Below are 20374 nucleotides of genomic sequence, written 5' to 3'. Positions count from 1 at the left end.
GATATGCTCTCTTTTTTATTTTGTTTTCATTTATTCTAAGGCTTTGACACTAACTAAGCCTCGCGTTCTTATAAAATTTCCCTTATAAAAAGCATGTGAAGGGAGCATTTTAGAGGCATAAAATGTTGTTAGATCAGTAATTCCGACCACATATTTCATCCCTGTATCAAAAAATATCTATACAATCTAAAACCCGAAACTATCAGCAGTTACAACTCAACAGCTTCAGTTCTATCGGTTTTATCTCAAAGATGGCACCATAGGGTCTATAAAATGGAAAGCAATGCTGTCGTTTGCCACCTTTCCGTTTATTGACTTGTTTACAATGAGAAGGCACTATGTGTCCATTTAAATAAACATCGTCATAAAAATCACCAAGTGTCTCTCGACTGACTTCACCATTTAAAACTTGATGATTGTTCTTAATATATTCACGTTTCGACATTTTGTTTCGAACATGTGGGCTGTACAAGTCGACACTTAATAACATCAATGAATAACACAACACAGATATATGCTCTAAAAAGAGATTATGACAAGATGATATTGCATAGTATGATTTACACACAAAATATAATCATGTTATCAAATAAACATTCAGGTCAAAGGTAGTCTGGACCCATACAAATTTTTACTCCATTTCACAAAGCTCACATGAGATAAAAATTAGTATGGTAGAATTGGAGATTTTGAATTTGCCAACAGAAAAAAACCGTTTGAAAACTGGCCAATCAGAACTTTGTTGCATAAATTTTTCGGGAGAACAATAGACATAATCGGCCAATCATAAGCGTTTCTACAAAATATTGTAGAAATTTTTGTTCAAAACTACCCGTCTACTATCGAGTTCAGAAAAAATCGTGAGTAGACGGGGCCCCATCTAGGTCAAAGGTTGAATATGCAATGAATATCTACCGTAAGCTGGTCTGATGTCGACTAAATCATCTAATTTCGACAACCTTTTCAGAGTTTGGAATAATAAGAAAGTTGGAATCGCTGATTGAAACTATATTTCTTTGCTTAGTGTTCAGAGAGGAAAAAATCTTTTGTCAATCAGCGATTCTGACCTTTCTATTATCTATCCTATCTCTAAAGAAAGGTGTCAGAATGTTTTGCACATGCAGAGTTGCAAGATTAGAAGATTAAAGAGTTTAAAAACTAACTGACATTTTCAAGTTTATTGCATTATGTCTTAAGATAGGGATGATAGCAAAAGAATTTTGAATACAATTTCCCCTGTAAGAAATAAATCTTAATCAAAATTTTCTCCTTTTTTACCTTGGTTGAGATCTGACGTCGGATTGCATTCAATGAATCGATGTGAAAATTTCTCTATCAAGACATCTAAGAAATTGCCTCGTTCCTCTGGTGGGTGAATTTTCTTGAAAAATTTCCTGTCAGAAAAAAAAAGATTGAAAATTATTACTCTAGGACTCTACCTTCCATATAAATTTCAAAGGTAGCTCTGGAGTTTATATATTTGAGATGTGGAAAATGTCAAAATATTTTCAAAGTGCTTGATCTTGGAAACAAGACAAAAAACAAACTTTACCTAAGCCCGTCACATATGGTAAAACCAGTAAAATTCATATACATGACTAAAAGATCCAACACTTCTCTCCTGAAAGGGAAGAAGAAGAGCTATGAGAAATCACTTCAAGTCCTTGAATATAGGTACTGGTCTTGATTTTTTCTAAGGACAATCAGTAATTTTTTTGAAATAAGAAGTGGTATGAGAAAACTGAAAGTGAATTCATTTTTCTGTGAAACAAAGCCCACAAAATACAATCTTTTTCAAAAATACCAAGAGGAATGTCCAGAGTAAAGCAAGTAGAAAAGATAATTCAAGCAAAATACAGTGTTCTGAATAATTTTCCTTCGGTGTTCATTATGAATCTCTGAAAGAATAAGGAAACACACTTGTCTTTGAGATACTTGGTGAGAGATTTATTGGATAGTGAAGATGTGTGATGTATGAATTTAGCAACTTCTTCCGTTTCTTCTTCAATAATGTTATGGTCTGTCAGATATTTTATACCCTGGAAAACAGAATAATATGAAGCTTCAATTTAAAGAAGCACTCTGTTATATCCAGTACGGAAATTTGCTTTGGTACGACTGGACGAAATGTCAAAAAAGAGAGTCCAATTTTATGAAACTTCTTCTCTCAAGGCTTGTTATCTGTTACTAGGATGCAAATCTAATAAGGACGGTATTTAGTCTATGGGATAAAGACAGAAAAACTTGCTTCATCATTTGTAAGAAGAAAAACTAAAAATTCATTAAAATTTCAGGATGTAATTTAGTACCTGATAAGGGCGGAATCCAAATATAAGAGTAGCTTCATCTAATGATAAGTATAGGTTCTTGAAAATTGGTTTCTAAAAAAAAAGAAAAAAATATGATTCAAAGAAAATAATAAATTGTCAAATTTTATTTAAAGAGTGTGTGAACCAAAAGGCTTAGTTTTAATGAAGCCAAGATCCGTTAATTGCAGGCAAACTTCCAGGGATTTTCTGCTACCGGGTCACTCAATCTTGAATTGAGTTGTTATATTGAATCAGGTTGAATCTTCAAGAAAAAAAATTGGCTGTGGAAAAAGGTAAAGAGGTAAAGAAACTCTTCAAGTATTCAATAATTTAGCACTTAATTCTACCACTCCCTACACTTCCACTATGACTCTGCCTTGGACCAGATCAGGGTTAACAGTGCTCCCAGACCTCCCTACATTTTTCGAACCTACATATTCTAGAATCTTTTGATAAAAACGGTGGAACCTTAAGACCTTGGAAATTGGCCTGTATTGATTGAAAATTTAAAATATATACAAAAAAATTAATCAAACCTTAAGCTTGATTGAAATATGAGAATACTTCAAATTGCCATAAATGCTTGTATATCCCCATTTGGAAAAGCAAAGCCTGAAAAAAGGGTAATAAATTATATTTTGTGTCTCAATTGGAATTCTCTCAAGATTTTCAAATCCCTTTTTCTCTTTCAAATGATGCACAATGATCAAGACAAAGTTTTTCCATAAATATCAGTTGCGTAAAACATTTTCTAAACAAATTTTCAAAGAAACCATTTTCAATCTTTTCATTTAAAAAATAAAAAATAAAAAGATTCTAATATTAAAACTTACTTTTTCCAAAGCAATTCATTTTCTGCCAAATCCTTCCAAACACAAGAAGCCAAACACAAATCAGTGGCATTCAAATTTGAAAGAATTTGTACAGCAACTTCAGGAGGTAGTTGTGTCAAATCATTAAATCTATCCAGGTTTGGTGGCAAATCTTTACTTTTTCCCGAGGTTGTTGACATAGGTCTGTTTGGATTCAGAGCTTCATTGCTGGTTTGATGAAATGTGCTGTGACTATGCCCCATTGATCAAGTATAACTTTGCCACCTGACAGAAATTCCGCTTCAATTACACTGTAATCTTGTTTAACATGAATACATTCTTGTAGCAAATTATTTTGTAAAATATATATAACTTTATTATTCAATAATATTCCTTTTACTAGAATTTACTAGGATATGGAATCTGAAAAAAAAGACAGAAACATAATCAACAACATGTATCAAAATCAAATTACATAATATTTAATATACAATGATAGTTATATATTCAATGAAATTCCCAAATAAGAAAATCTGATTTTTAGGGCCAAAATAAAATTCAGGAACAAATAGCCTCAGCCACTTTTAAGAGAACCTTGCCTTCTGTCTTAATGCAAAAATTCAGAAAAAAATAATGAAGCAATTTCACACAAACCAGCAAACAAAAAAAATCATTGTCATTTGATTTCAAACTTCAACTAGACTGTAAAATATCTTGTAAGTAAGTAAGTAAGTATTTATTTACCTTTTTAACACATCTGAAAATGATACAAGAGGCGGAATCAACAAAATAAAAAGGAAGGAGACCGCCTTATAGCTAAGCTAATCAAAAAAGATGCGGCCACCTAAGTGCCGAAAAAACTGAAGCAATAAAAATAAAATAAATTTTTTATAGTTTTTTTGCTTTCTTGGTTGGGGAGGGGGTGTGCTCAGTATTCCCCAATACAGTGAGTGAAGGCAAGAGATTTAATGATATCATAATCAGATGAGCTCAAGGTTATATCAGGGTATGATCGCTGTAAACAATTCCATTGTGTTATGCAGGTCTTAGTAAATGATTTGTTACCAAAAGTTATAGTGTTAAAGGAAGGAACAAAAAGAAGTTTCAATTTTGCTCCTCTGGTACCTTGATTATCATCACCATCAGCATCAAGCTGAATGAAGTTAAAAAATTGCAGAAGATCGAAAGGTAATCTGTTGTTCAAGAATTTGTGAACAAAAGAAATATTAAGGCATCTGACAAGGTCGAAGATTTTGAGAATTTTAAGATCTGAGAAAAGTGGAGAAGAAGGGCATTGAGAGTTATTAAAGGTAATGAGACGTAAGGCTTTCTTTTGAAGAATAAAGATAGGTTTAGATGTAGTATTATCAGTGAGTCCCCAAAGTTGGCAACCATATTGTAAATGAGAATGGAAAAGAGCATAGTAGATATTAACAATGGTTTTTGTTGAAACATAGTGCCTGAGTTTTGATATAATACCATTGGCTCGTGCAAGTTTTGATGACAGAAAAGTTGTGTGCGCTTTCCAGTTGAGGTGAGAGTCAATCAATATACCTAGATACTTGATATGAGAGCTTTGAAAGATTTTCTTACCTCCGATTTTAAGGAAAGGATTGAAAGCAAGAGTTTTACGATGGTGTCTAAAAATTAAAAATTCTGTTTTCCCAGCATTAAGGGAAATTTTGTTGGCTTTCAACCAGGTTTGGAGGGATCTGAGGTCACGATTGACTCTGTTGCATAAAGATAAGAGATCAGGATTAAAATGCAAGAGATGGGTATCATCAGCAAAATGAAAAGTTTCACTTGAAAAAAATGGCATTATGGAGATCGTTAATGTAAATTAGAAATAAAAGGGATCCCAAAACAGAGCCTTGCGGAACCCCATGAGGAATTATTTTAATAGAGGACTCAGTAGAGGAGATGGAAACAAACTGAGATCTATTAGATAGATACGATCTAAACCATTCATTAGCCTTGCCTCTGATACCATAGTGATTTAATTTTGAAATTAGAATAGAGTGATCAACCGTATCAAAAGCCTTTTGCAAATCAACAAACACACCACAAGCAAAGTTACCATCATCAAGAGAATTTCGAATACGTTCAACAATGTTAAGCAAAGTGTGAATGGTTTGAGTGCGATCTCCGAAAACCAAATTGGCGTTCAAAAAATACACGATGAGAATCTAGAAAAGTAATAATACGAGAATACATAAGTTTTTCAAGAATTTTTTCAATGTTGGAAAGTAAAGAAATCGGGCGGTAGTTGGAGATTTCAAGAGGGGAGCCTTTGTTTTTGAAAACGGGAATTACTTTGCAAAGTTTAAGCATTGTGGGGAAAGAACCAGATTCAAAAGAAAGAAAGGATAGTGGTCCAGAAAGATCAAATTTTAGAAGGCGGAGGAGTTTTGGGGGGATACTATTAGGACCAGATGATTTATTTAGAGAAAGGGAATTAATAATTAACAAGACTTCAGCTGGGTTGACACGGTCAAGAAATATAGAATTTCTGATGCGGTTCTTAAGATAATGGGAAAAATGACGGTTGGTTGGACCCAATGTTGGAGCGAACAGTATCTGCAATGGATGTAAAGAAGTGATTGAAGCCATTGGCAACAACTTTTGGATCAGATGTTAGAAGACCTTTTGCAAATCAACAAACACACCACAAGCAAAGTTACCATCATCAAGAGAATTTCGAATACGTTCAACAATGTTAAGCAAAGTGTGAATGGTTGAGTGTGATCTCCGAAAACCAAATTGGCGTTCAAAAAATACACGATGAGAATCTAGAAAAGTAATAATACGAGAATACATAAGTTTTTCAAGAATTTTTTCAATGTTGGAAAGTAAAGAAATCGGGCGGTTAGTGGTAGTTGGAGATTTCAAGAGGGGAGCCTTTGTTTTTGAAAACGGGAATTACTTTGCAAAGTTTAAGCATTGTGGGGAAAGAACCAGATTCAAAAGAAAGGTTAAAAAGAAAGGATAGTGGTCCAGAAAGATCAAATTTTAGAAGGCGGAGGAGTTTTGGGGGGGTACTATTAGGACCAGATGATTTATTTAGAGAAAGGGAATTAATAATTAACAAGACTTCAGCTGGGTTGACACGGTCAAGAAATATAGAATTTCTGATGCGGTTCTTAAGATAATGGGAAAAATGACGGTTGGTTGGACCAATGTTGGAGCGAACAGTATCTGCAATGGATGTAAAGAAGTGATTGAAGCCATTGGCAACAACTTTTGGATCAGATGTTAGAAGACCATCAACACGAACAGAGGAGGGAGAAGATTTAGAGTTTGAACCAATGATCTCTCTTATGCCTTCCCAAACTTTAAGAATATTAGTAGCATGGACAGAGAAATAATGAGAGTAATGATTATTTTTACTCTTACGTGTAAGAGTAACTATAAGGTTTTTGTAAGTTTTGTAGCGTTGATAATAAAAAGATTTCATAATTGGGTCTTTTGTTTTGATGTATTTTCTGGAGTAAAATTGGCGTTGCGAGATAGATTTAATTATTCCAGGGGTAATCCATGGTTTTGCTCTGGTCTTTTGTTGGCGCTTTGTCACGGTAACAGTTGGAACATGTTGATCGATAAGTTTTTTAACTAAATCATAAAAATTTTGGAAAGCTTGATCAACATCTGTCATGTGATATAATTTGTTTGCCCAATCAATATCAAGAAAATCTAGAATAAAATTTTGTTGGTCAAAATTCTTCCAGTCTTTCCTGAAAGTTTTACCAGGCTTTTTGATATTAGAAGAACCACAAACAAGGTAGAATTGGGGAAGGTGATCAGAGATAGAGTAAAGCAAATTTCCAGAGAAGCTAGGTTTCTCGGAAATTGAAGAAAAGATGTTGTCAATAAGTGTCATAGAATGGTCAGTAATACGAGTAGGAAGAAAAATATTAGGTATAAGAAAGTGTGAGCCAAGGTTATTCAGGTAAGATAAAATGTTATGGTCAGACGATGCGTTCAAGAGGTTAATATTGAAGTCACCAAGAAGAAGAATTTGTTTGTTTTCTTTGTCGATTTTATTTAAAAGAGGTTCCAGGAGTTTGTTAAAGTCATCGAGAGAAAGAAGTGGGTGTTTGTAAATTGATCCAACAATAGTATTAGTAGAATTTGGAAGAGAGATTTCGGCAAAAGTAGACTCAAGAAGAGTTGGACTATAAAGTATAGAGTCAAGGTCTTTACGAGGTTCGTAAGATAGATTTTTTGATATGTATAACATAGTGCCACCAACTGAAGCCTCAGTGGGAGTATAAATTGGTTCTTGGAAGTTTTCAAGATTAAAATTAAAAGAAGGTGTTTTGTCTTTCAAAAAACGAGTCTCAGTAATAGCCATCACGTCAAAGTTATAGTGGAGTTGAGAGAGAAGAGTAGTTAAGTCGTCCAAGTGCAAAGCAAGAGAGGCAATATTCAGGTGCATAGAAGAAAAAGAAAAGGGACTGTTTTCACGAATAAGTTTTTGAAAGACAGAGGTTTTGTAGTACTTACAGTTGGCCGCTGTCAGATTGTCGATGTCAAGGCAATTATTTTGACAGTGATCAGAAATTAAGCTGAGATTACGAGCAATATTAATGAGTTTAGGGTTCAAGGTACCAGAGGGGGAAGATTGAAGTTCTGGTTTGAAAGGGAGTGCGCCAAGAAGGCATTTAGGACAGTACCAGTTTTTAGTACTGTTTGATAGAGAATGGAATTCAGCAAGAGATAAACCAGAGCATTTGAGGTGAGTCCAGAGATCACAGGAATCACAAAAAATAGAGTTACCTTCATTAACTGATTTAGAGCACACTGAGCAAGGGAATTTTGTAGGCATAATGTAAAAACTTACTGGTCTTCAAAGGAGTCAAAAACGCGAAGAAAAATAAACACAAACACCAGGTCAAAATTGAATTCAGAATGCATGTGCGAACCCGCATTTATTCTGCCATCTTGAAATTCAATGTAGAAAGAGAGAAGAGAAAAAAACTAACGGAACCAAAAAAAATCAAAACAAAACAACCCGAGTTCTGTTCAGACTAAAATGGGTAATCACTAATTACTCAGATTTTTCTTTCTCTGATGTAGAAGGTCACATAACTTACGGTTTACAAATCTCACGATAGTCCTTGGTGTCTTTTCTTTTTTATTCTTTTTCAAACGATGGCAGGCTTCGATGTCGTACTTGTTAATTTCGATTCCAAGAGTGTCTGCAATACCTATTACTTTTGATTCTAAGTCTTCCTCGTCCTCCTTGGGAATACCACAAACTTCGATATTGTTACGTCTGTTATATTGATTTATATTATTCAATTCAGTTTCCAATTTTACAACCCTTTTTTGGGTGTTCTGAAGTTCAGATTTGAGCGTTAGATTTTCATTTTTAAGTTGTTTTATAATATCATCTGTAGCTTCGGATATCTTTGTTGTGAGATGTGCTACAGCTCTTCTTTCAGCTTAGTAATCTCGTTAGATAAAATTTCCAGTGTGATGGACGATTGTGGTTGTTGTTCAAAGACTTCCTCAGATTCTGTTGAGGAGGATTGTTTTTTCCTGCCTCTGCCTCCTCTAGCCATTGTGAAGATGTAAAGATGTAATCAAAATGTAAGATCAAGATAGAATTTGACTCTTCTAGATGTAAAGTTTACATTAGCAAATCAGAGCACGTCCGACCTCGGTGAAATCGAAAGCGCGTTGTTGACAACTGTTGATTGATTGATTGCTGGCTGGGCTGTTTGATTTGACTTCGATAGTTCAACAGGTTTCAACACTGGTTGACAGGGTGCACGTTGAGTATCTTGAAGCACATTATTAAATATAATGGAGAGCATGATATTGAACATGGCCGAAACTTCAATCAAATCCGACACTATGATGGCACTGCAACCTGGCAACTCGTGCAACTGCACTGCACACACTGACTATGCACTGGGTGCGATCTGCGATTCTGCATGATCCTCTCTATCTTTTGTTGTGATAGGCACTTCTATAATTGGCCCAGCAGCGCAGCGTAGTGGGCCTTTCATCTGCACAGTGCCCGTACGTTTGTTAGTTAGTTACGCAAAGCAATTAGGCGGTGTTCCGCGAGAGTACATATATTTTCCAGGCTAAACTCAGCGCTATAATGTAGAGGGATCGACAGGGATCGTCTGTCGGCTAGCATACAGTTATCTATCCTCTAGCAAAGCCGAGCAAAGCCATATGTTGATATATGGTTGAAGACCGTATCTTGTTATTGTCTGTATTTCGTATAGTCTACCACCTACATAGACTATCTTCAACTCAACTGAACGTGGAGTGTTCATCCTCTTTTTCTCTCAAAGACTGAGAATTAAAGAGTTCAAGCAGTAAAGAGGATAAATCAAGATTTAACTGTCACTGACTGCTGCTGCCATTCATAAAGGTAAATCTCTATTGTGTGTGCGCCAGTAGTATCATAAGAATATTACTATGGGCCTTTAGCAACAAGACACTCTGCGAAATAGACCTTTTTTCAAAGAGGCCACCCTGTTGAATAATTATGTAGTCCAGCAGAAAAACAATGATAAACCATGAATAATTATTACAATATGTATGATACAGTAATTATGCATGGCTATATCATTTTTTTTATGGCTGGACTACATAATTATTCAACATGACATCCTCTTTGAAAAAAGGTCTATACAAAAAATCTGCAAGGTTAATTCTCAAATTAAGGGCTATGCTAGGTAGGAGGGGTAAGAATCAGGCAATTCCACTTACAAAAAATGCAGCGCAGATCACTATCAGGTTGTTTGGCATCTGATTTTGAAAACAGCTATTCTATCTATTACTTCCGTCTGCCAATAATAGGGTCGGTCAGTCGATACTCGAAACCAGACGATCTCAATCGAACAGAACCGATGATCGAACCAAGCGAACGATTAAAATTTTATTGTTGAACACAATTGAATCTCAATAGAATATTAGGCCGATGGAATTTAATGTTATATTTACCGTAAGCCGCCCGCATGTCAAAAAAACTGCTGCAACCAAGTTGCCATTATTTTGTTATTTTGGCGCTTCATCAAGATTTTGAAAGATCAAAACAAACGGTCCGGCAAATATCCGGTTAAAAACGAACCCGTACGGCCCTACCATCTCTTTAAAAGTGCGCTTCTTTGATTTTTATAATTATGGAGATGATTTTTTTGCTCACAACTTATTGAGAATTTTCTCCCTAAAATAATGAATAATGAAAACTTGGCCGCATCGAATTCTGAAGATCGTCATTACGATAAACATATCATTAAATTCCATCAGCCTTACCCCAATTTTCGGATTCGTTTGTTGTTCGATTGAGATTCGATTGCGTTCGATTGGGTTCGATTGCATCGATTCAATCACTCGAACGAAAATCTCAATCAAACGAATCAAATATCACCCAGAATTTGGTCGTTGGATTGAGATTCAATTGCGTTTGACAATCGAATTTCAATTCCGTTCGATTAAGATCGTCTGGTCGAAATGGAGAAAAAATTTTTACTTGACAGTTAGTCACACTAGCGTCCCGCCAAAATACGTATCAAAGATTAATGCTGCGAAACGCGATATCGTTTACTTGACTCTCAAGCAAAAAAATGCGCCGCAAAACTTCTAAAGGAATTCATGAAAAAATAACCCGGCGCTTTTTAATGAAAAGAACATTTTCAAAAACTTTGAGAAATTGCCTAAAATTTGAGCCATAGATGAAAAAAATTGAGCCAAGCCAACCTTGAAAACTAATTTGAAGAGCAACTTCCCAAGAAAAAGATCTACGGGGGAGGCGGAACCCACCTAGATCCGCGCACTGCCGGATAGGCTATCTCCCGGAAATTTTGCTGGACCTCAAACAATGACCCATTTACATGTGCGTAATTGTTTTACTTTAGCGTATAAACAAGGCCTTAAAAATCGAAGTGCTGTCTCGGGAATTGAATGACAAATTTTAGTTGGTTGATTTTGGCTGCTGCACGTTTTATTTTGTTTCCAACTTTTAGTTTTAATTATTATTGTCTTGCGAACTTGATTCAGGTAACTCTCATCCTTGTTGTTGAAATGTATCCTGTAGATAACTGATGTTATTTTTTCTGAAAGCTAGATTTCCTAGTGTGACTAACTGCTTGAGGTAGCAAAAACTTAAAATTCACCAATTTCAGTTCTAACCAAAATTGATTCTTGCCGTCAATCATTAAAAAAAGGTAAAGAAAGGGGAGATTTGCCTGGCCATTCGCCAAAATAAGTTCTTGTCAAAATTTAAAATATATTCATTCACCAAAATTCGTTCTCACGAAGATAAAAATTTTTGCTGACTTTAGTTGTTTGCCAAAATAAGTTCTCGCCAAAAAATTTTCCCTTAAAGGTATTACTCCAGGCCATGCCTTATGATTTTACTTTTTGTTAATAAGAATCATATTTGTTTTTCTTTTTGTACAGTTTGGGACCATCTATCATCCATATACATCAAGACTGTTATCGTACATCATATCCAGACTGATTGGTTCCCACTGATTGATTGATACCCAATCTTAAGGTGAGTTTGAATTTGATTTTCTTCAGGATTTATCATTAAAAGGCTTGGTAACCTAATGACTTAAGTGAAAAATCAAGCTGTGTATTACCATTTACTGCAAAATCTTTGTGAGATTGGGGGAAGCGTGGTAAAGAGAAGCTCATTGTTGGTTATAGTCTAGAGAAGGATTTCTTTTTTTGATTCGTAATTTTTTGTCCTTTTTGTTTGAAACTTTTAAAGGGATAACCAGATGAAATATGAAAATTGGCTAAAAGATTCTTTACACAGTCCTTAGTAAGCCCTCCAAATATTTTTGAGAAATAACATTCCAGATTCAAGATATGACAATTAGAAATCTCAGTTTTTCGTACCTCATACGTACCTCATGTTGAAATTCTATTGTCTTCCAGCAGAAATTAAAAATTACCTAAATTTTTCGACTTTGAAAAACAAGTAGCCTGTAAAATTTGGAGGTTTTGCTAAGGACTATGGAAGGAATCTTTGGGCTGAATTTTATTTTTTATCTGCTTATCCCTTTAAAGTTGCCCTAGAAATGAGATTTTCACTTGTATTTGTAAAACATCATGATCAGATTTCATCTCGGGTTCTTTATGTTGTGCGAAAAAATTGTGACCTATAATTGCTTGCACGCCTCAATTTTCAACAAAAAGCAAGTATCTTCCTAACAGGTGGACATAATTATGAAAGTCTTCCAGAACTTGGAACAAGCTTACGCTGCACTTGAGCTTTACGATTTATGAACATGGTAGTATACTCCAGTTGAACGCGACTGTTTGGGTAATTTCGTTTTTGTTTTTATTTTTCAGGGTTCATCAAGTCCACATCATTCAGTGTATAGCTACTCTGGTCAATCTGGATTTACATTAGATAGCTTGGTTATACAAAGCTAACTTGGATTCACACAGTTAACTCAGATTTAAAGGATTCCCCTCGATTCACTTGGCTCACCAGAATACACTTGGAGTACTTTGTTTTACTCAGTTTATTTGGTTTTACACGGCTCAATTGATATTACTCATCGGCTCAATTGATACTACTCGGCTCACTTGATATTACTTAGCTCACTTGATATTACTCGGCTCACTTGATATTACTCGGCTAACTTGATATTACTCGGCTAACTTGATAATGTTCGGCTAACTTGATAATGTTCGGCTCACTTGATACTACTCAGCTAACTTGAAATTACTCAGCTAACTTGATATTACTCGGCTAACTTGATATTACTCAGCTAACTTGACACTACTCAGCTAACTTGATATTACTCGGCTAACTTGATAGTACTCGGCTCACTTGATTCAATTAACTAGTGTTTCATTTGGGTAACTCAGATTTCCGAGGCTAAACCAGAATTTATGATTTTTTTTGACATTTCATTGTTTACCACTTACTTGCTCAGCTTTTTTAACTTGTTATTAAAATAAATATACATTATATTTGAAACTGACGTATTTATCATTTTTTTTACATTCCCCTTTTCAAAACATGATATCGATCGAAGCATCCCGTAGCTCAATCGGCAACTTTAACGGGACAAGGCAATATGATCTCCGCTCAATTTATCGTCATTTATAGTAGGGGGAATTTTGTTCGATTTTTTGGAATCGCTTGACTGTTTTGTTAGAAGCACTTGTTATACATTTTTGGAAAGCTAAGGGGTAGGGGAATCGAAATTACTATGTTTCCAATTTTTTTTCGGACACTTTGGTGTGATTTTCGGACAAATATGACGGTCTCAGGCAAAAATCATAGGGTTAAAAATTAATGAAAATTTTAGCTCGAGAAAACGGAGACCTGTTGTATATTTTTGGAAAGCTCTCAAAAAATTAGAATTAAAGATATATTGCAAGTATAGGTGATTTCAGTACCTAACTCGAGATATTGAGCTTCAAAAAAAGCGCAAAAAACTGGACAAAATAGCTGTTTCTGGCTGAAAAACACGGTTTTCAAGGGTTAATATTCTCGATTTAGGTACAGAAATCACCTATACTTGCAATATATCTCTAATCTTAATTTTTTGAGAGCTTTCCAAAAATATACAACAGGTCTCCGTTTTCTCGAGCTAAAATTTTCATTCATTTTTAACCCTATGATTTTTGCCTGAGACCGTCATATTTGTCCGAAAATCACACCAAAGTGACCGAAAAAAAATTGGAAACATAGTAATTTCGATTCCCCTACCCCTTAGCTTTCCAAAAATGTATAACAAGTGCTTCTAACAAAACAGTCGAGCGATTTTACAAAATGCCCTCTACTATTAGTAGTCAACTCTTCTATTTCAAGCAAAACTTCAAAACTTTCTTTGTCTGTGGTCATGGAAGAACTCTCCATATCAGACGACTTGTGAAATAGTGACGGGAGATTTTTTAACTATCTTTACAAAGTGACAATCAATTTTGCAAACGAAGGGTACAATTTTCCCTTCAAAAAAAAAGGGGGGGGGGTGGGGTGAAATAGTGAAGGGAGAATTTTTTTAGTACCTTTAAAAGTGACAATGTCTAGATATATTACATGTTAAAAACTGCTATTGATATTTACATATTCAGGAACTCTTGCTCCTTACACAACCCCTTAGGAATGCAAATTGGGTCGTCCAGTTGTTTGATCATCGATCCCTACAATGAGAAAAAAAACAGTAGACTCCCGGTTATTCGAAGCTCCAAGGGGGATGAGAATTTACTTTGAATAACTGAAAAATTCGTTTTAAGATTAATCAATCAATTCATTTTAATCAATCTACTGTAAGTCATAAGATAAAACAAAAGCGGAAATTATAGAAAAATCAATTTTGCGGATTATTTTTCAAATTAACCCTGTAGCAAGTATCCTTGTATTTTGTCTTTATTACGGATTTTTTTAGCTGGGCCTTCACGCCCTTGGGCGCCTTGTTGTTAATAAAAGAGTGTGAGACCTATAAATACGTCGTATTTTAGTTCCGTGATTTTCCGTAGATGGCATCGCCATCTTTTTCCTCTGCCTGGAGCATCTTTTCAACCATTCTGTATCTCCTGACAACTTTCTTTAAGCTTTCTTGGTTGCCTGATTTGATTTCATCCACTGTGACTTTTTCAGCATCAATCTCCTCACACCTCACACTCTCCTAGATGCTCTGTACTTTCTTCCTCATTACTGCAAAATCTACAGGTCCCTTGCTTTGTCGCCATAATTTGCTTTTGCCTTGACGACCATATTCAAGCGTACTCTCAGGAGTAGATTGGCATCTGCTTGAGTGTTGACCTTGAGATAGGTCTTCTCCTCAAAGTTTGTCAGGAATCTCAATTTCTTTTTCGTCTTTATCTCTCTTCTCACTTCACTTGTCTTTTCCAATTTGATTTGGGTAATCCTCTCAGCTCAACTGAAATCTTAAGCTTTTCAGCTATCCCCCATGTTGCACTGTACAAGTTTCTTCATCATACTTTCTTGTTGCGCTGGGTTTTATTTCTATTTCCATTTGGTTGAGTTGCAGAAGGCTTTATAGAGGCCTATTCCCGCAACTATAGACGCTTACTAATGAGCGTCCTTGTTGAACTGACTACCCAATTCCCCTCACATGGCATGGGTTGACCCGGGCAAAGGAACGTTCACTTGCCAAGTGAACTGCCGTGAGTGGGAATCGAACCCTGGCCTCCTGCACAGAAGAAGCCAAGAAGGTCGACTACCAAAATATACCACGGCACCTACTCTAGCTAAATTCAAACTTCAATTTCGATTGATGAAATCTTCTGGAGATGTCACACGAATACATAAAAAAATGAAAGTCTTACAAAATGATAATGGTGTGTAGCATGGAACAGTCAAGAGATAAAGAGTATACAAAGTGAAATCGTGTGCACATTTTCATCCGACATATTGCGGCTTTTTCAGTCAGGGACAGTCGCCTTATTAGGAGACGCCTCCTGATTAGGAGACGTCTCCTGATTAGGAGACATGTAGGTCGCTTGGGGTCGCTTGATTAGGAGACCCGTCTCCTAATTAGGAGACATAAAACTTTGATCTCAATTTTAAGGGCTTTAGGCTTTTCCGCGCATTTTGAAACTAGTTTTAATGGAAAGAGCAGCCTCGAATTGGTAAAGTTTTAAAAAAATTATCAAAATTTCTCGGTGCAATCGATCACAATCCTAATATAAAGCACTACAAGGAAGCCCCTCTTGATTTTTTTCATGTCCGCCATTTTTCTTTTTGAGACGCTTTTGTTCAGAAGACAGATTCTTACTTCTGATTGGTTCTTATGGATTATTAGAATTGTGATTGATTCCACCGGTGGATTTTTCTGAAAATCACCATATGGAATCAATTTTTTGTGCTCTTTCCATTGGGAGCAATCAAATCATGCGCAGTTTGCTCGTTCACGAGATAATTACACCCGTCTCCTGATTAGGAGACGTGAACCTCCTGATTAGGAGACGGGTCTCCTAATCAGGAGGCGTCTCCTAATAAGGCGACTGTCCCTGACTGTTTTTGTTGGCTTTTACAACAAACCAAAATTTTGTTGGAAGCTTTTGCCTCGATGTACTTAAGACGCGAAGGAAATGATAGAACATTTAATTTTGAGTAAACGAGCAAACACACATTCCATTTACCGGGAAAATAAAATGATAAAATTTATCCCGTCCTCGTCAGGTAAAACATGTAAAACATATTCTGCATTTGAAATGGTGTGTCCTAAAGAGGGGTTATGCAACAGGATTTTGTTACATTAGCTTACATACTTTTCTAACTGATAAAGCTTCGTTGAAACTTATCATTATTAATGGCAAGAAAACAAACTCCTCTAAAAACTATTTCCGAATCTTTATTTTCGTTTTTTATGGCGGGAAAGTCATTTGCATAATTCCGGGCATTCAATATTGTTTAATTTACAGACCGATTACAAAGCGATTGTCCAAGGGAGTCGGTCGACGGGTAATCAGAATTATTCCGGTCCTGGTTTTATCATAGTCTGATTCCAAGTCTGCCATATTGGTTGGAATTATTGTACTGGGGGCAGTTGGTGAATTCAAGCAGATTCAAGTTGGTGAAATTTTTAATTCTTGGTGCTAAAATGCAGCTTTGAAAAACACTATTCCATTTTCAGATCATACAGCGGTATCCATGAATTTTTCTTTGGGAGAGGGGGTCAGATCTTCGATTTTCAAGGGGTTTTTTTGTTCATCTCTAGTCCAGTCATGCTTCTTAAATTTTGCATATCTCTTTTTCTAGTGTAGCTAGAGACCTCAAATTTGGAGGGAGAATTCTTTGATGGTGTTAAAATATTATTATATAAAAATATTTGTAAAATATTTAGTATATTTATCAAAATAACAAAAGATATATCTTTTTTTTGAAAAAAAGAAGACATTGCATTGTTTTATTTTTGTTTTTGAAGAAAATAGCTTGGAAAAGGTTGAAATGAGTCAAAAAAGGTGGTAGGACCCATTTTCAAGGGGCCTCTGGAAATGGAGGAACAAAACTTATGAGTAGAGAATAAGTTTTTCTGAAAGTAGAAACCCCAAATGAAACGAAAAATCCATTTCGGCAGAAATAAAAACTTTTTTTTGGGACATTCCCATGCTAAAGAAGCAAAAAAAGTTAAAAAAAACTACATGAAAATGAAAGAACTAGAATTAGCGAATGTGATTTTTGAATTCCTCACCCTTTTTCTGATAAACATACAAAGTTTCAGCCTCCAATTACTTTTTCCTCCGTTTCCAGACACATTTATTCTTCGAAAGTTGCAAATTTCTTTTCTCCCGTCGGCAAACAATTTTCAAAATGTTGCAAAACGTTCGGCATTTTACCAATTTGCCGTCTAGCCCGTGTCCACAGTGTTATATACCGCTGGAAAGCTAAGATCACGGGCTTTCTTTTAGTAAAAACCGGAACGCTTTAGCATACATAGAAGAAAAGTTAGAAGGGTTCAAAGTTCACGGAAAAATGAAACATTTGGTTTGACGTCAACGATAGTTGCGTGACTTCTGGAGTCGCTACCACGGCACGGCATGGCCCGAATATGTTTGGGGCCTGTTCAGACCATGCTCAAGCCACAAAAAAGTATTATTGAATCGGCCCGAACATTTTGTTCGGACCATGTTCGGGCCAACAAACAAGTCTAGCTAATCATGTCTTTAAAGGAACATCATAGGAATTAGTCAGGCAGCTGAGGTCACATAAAAAAGTGCAGTAGCTACATAGTTTGCGAACAAACATTAAACAGTTGTTTTCAATAGATACGACCTTTCTGAACACAAAATCATCAACCGGACAGTTTGAAAATAATTACCGGACGCGTTCGAAAATATTTTCGTATTTGATGACGTCACAAGCGAAATGAAAATTTTTATGAAAAAAAGCATAGACATATTATATACCAATCGACGCGTTTTTTGACGTAGATTAAGAAAAATGTCAGTAACTATGTCTGAAAATTTGATAATAAAAAGTTACAAGCTTCCGAAGTTTTGATGACGTCATTTTACACTTTCTTTAGGATCGATTTTCTTGAGTTAGGTTGAGAAATCATATATATCCACTTAAAAGTCTTCTATATCGATTTTTGAGAGCTTTTGAATGGCGGTCTTAGATTTCAATTTTGATTAGTTTGAATTTTTGATTTTTTTTCGTCTCGGACAGGTAAAATTGACGTTACGGACATGAAGGAAAAGCGTTCTAACTTTTTATAGCAAAATTTTCAGATATGGTGTTACTGACCATTTTCTTAATCTACGTTAAAAAACGCTTCGATCGGTATATAATGTGTCTATGTTGGTTCTCAAATTTTTTTCAGTTAGCCTATGGGCACGCATGACGTCATCAGGTACTAAAATATTACCGGACACGTCCGGTAAGTAATTTCAACAACTCCGGTTGATGGTTTCTAGATATTTAGGTTGTATATTTTCAATTAAAAGTGGTTTGGGATTGTTCGCACCCCGTCCAATTTTTTTGTGACCTCAGCTGCCTGTCTAAATAGTAGAATTCAATTTTATTTACCTTTCCTCTGGTTTATCATCCATTGTTAAATATTTTCATTAGACAAATTCAAATTTCTAAATACCAGTTTGATTCACAAAGTTGTATAATAGTACAAAAAACAATCCAGAAAAATTGTAAAGAATAAAAAGAAGACCATATTATGTAAGATTCAAATCAATCTTTTTAATAATTTTCCTAACTTAATTGGAAAATAGATGATTAACTTTTATATCTGAACAATATATATTTGAATGAAGATGAAGATTTTTAAATTTGTTTGCTAAAATAAGGAAACTGCGCGGGCCACGTGCGGGCCATTTTTAAAAAGTATTAATCAAGAGGCCCGAACATGTTCGGGCCATGCCGTGGGTCGTGGGTCAGTTGGGTGTGTTTAAGATGAAAACGACAATTATTGCTCTTTTATTGCAATTATTGGCTGAAAACGGCAATTTTTTCAACGATGAAATGCTGAATCAGCAGAAAAGTAAAAAAAGTAAACAAATGAAAATTGCCGTTTTTGGCAATTATTGCTGTTTTTGGAAATAAAAGTTGATTATATTATTGAACACGTGGAATTTGACACCCATAAGTAGGTCCACTGTGCCTTGTTCAGTTTTGTTTTCAGTTGGTTTTTGCCGGAAGTGCAGATAGCAAAATCGAGTCATATGTAAACAAACTTACGACGGGGGTTTTGTTTTCTCTTTCTGACTGTGTTTCGGCATCAATGCAGGATCTTGTTACATATTATTTTAAATTTTTTCATGTTATTGAGCAATGAAAATGAATTGAAAAAATCACTTTTGAAAATCTGAAAAACCTTTTCCTCGATGCAATTTTACAATTTTCAAACACCTCTACATCTTTGCCCTTATAAGGACGACAAATTTTGCTGACTCGGCATTTCATCGCTGAAGATAATTGCCAGAAAAAGCAATAATTGCTGTTTTTATCTTAAACACCCAACTGAGGGTCATAAAGACAAAAGACATATCTGGACTTATTTCGTACTTTCTAGTCTCTTGTTCGTAGTTTTTCTGACTCTCTGGTTCTTTGTGAGTTATTTTCTATGTTTTCTAACTGACTGAATGTGTAACAACTAAGCCTTTTCAGTTCAGTGTCTTTTTCATCATTTTTGTTGGCATTCCATAGTTTCTACCCCCCCCCCTACATTTAGGTGGGGTCTTGGGTTTTGATGAACCAAAAGCAAGGGGAGGTGTCAAAAGTTTGACTTTCCTAAGGGGGGTTGCCAGTTAAGGGGGGTATTCTTAGATAAGGGGGAATTGAATTATGACTCTTGTACAATCGTTTCATTTATGCTGATTTTCTAAGGGGGGTGTGAAATTTTAAATTAATTTCCTAAGGGGGTTAGCATTTAAGGGGGGGGGGTCCTCTTACCTAAGGGGGATGTCTTGACCCCTCTAGAAACTATGCATTCATTACCTCACGTTTTTGTTCAGGTTTTCTCTGTGTTTCTCAATTTTCAGTTTTTCAGTTTTTCTCATGTTTTCTGCATTTTTCAGTTTTTTTCTGTTTTCAGTGTTCACCATTTTGGATTCTATTTTGTTTATTTATGTTAATTTGTTCAAAATATGCATTTTTCTAATTTTTGGTTTTTGGTCAGTAATTTATACATTTTTTCTCATTCATCAACTTTGACCTATGACCTAGAATTTATTTCATGAGTTTTCCTGTGGTATATATATGAAGACTCCCTGGATTGGAGAACATGAAGAAATAGAAGAAAAACTAAAAATTCATCCCCTGGAAAATATTTACCGGTA

General features: G+C 35.3%; 1 protein-coding gene and 1 long non-coding RNA gene across 2 annotated transcripts; one reads left to right on the top strand and one right to left on the bottom strand.

The window, feature by feature from the left end:
• Nucleotides 1-6: 6 nt before the first annotated feature.
• LOC136797664 (F-box only protein 8-like) lies at nucleotides 7-3573 on the bottom strand. The gene is made up of 7 exons (XM_067054246.1): nucleotides 3143-3573; nucleotides 2846-2921; nucleotides 2310-2381; nucleotides 1921-2039; nucleotides 1553-1621; nucleotides 1279-1394; nucleotides 7-519 (listed from the first exon to the last, which is right to left on the bottom strand). Exons 1-7 carry the CDS (start codon nucleotides 3382-3384, stop codon nucleotides 203-205), a joined length of 1011 nt encoding a protein of 336 aa, XP_066910347.1. The 5' UTR covers nucleotides 3385-3573; the 3' UTR covers nucleotides 7-202.
• Nucleotides 3574-9290: 5717 nt separating this feature from the next.
• Nucleotides 9291-13056, top strand: LOC136797663 (uncharacterized). The gene is made up of 3 exons (XR_010845279.1): nucleotides 9291-9512; nucleotides 11546-11642; nucleotides 12449-13056. It is a non-coding gene; the product is annotated as an uncharacterized lncRNA (long non-coding RNA).
• The last annotated feature ends 7318 nt before the right edge of the window (nucleotides 13057-20374 follow it).

The sequence above is a fragment of the Clytia hemisphaerica genome, unplaced genomic scaffold, assembly GCF_902728285.1.
Source record: "Clytia hemisphaerica strain Z4C2 unplaced genomic scaffold, Clytia hemisphaerica genome assembly, whole genome shotgun sequence".
Classification (NCBI taxonomy): domain Eukaryota; kingdom Metazoa; phylum Cnidaria; class Hydrozoa; order Leptothecata; family Clytiidae; genus Clytia; species Clytia hemisphaerica.
This window is presented reverse-complemented; position numbering and strand designations above follow the sequence as displayed.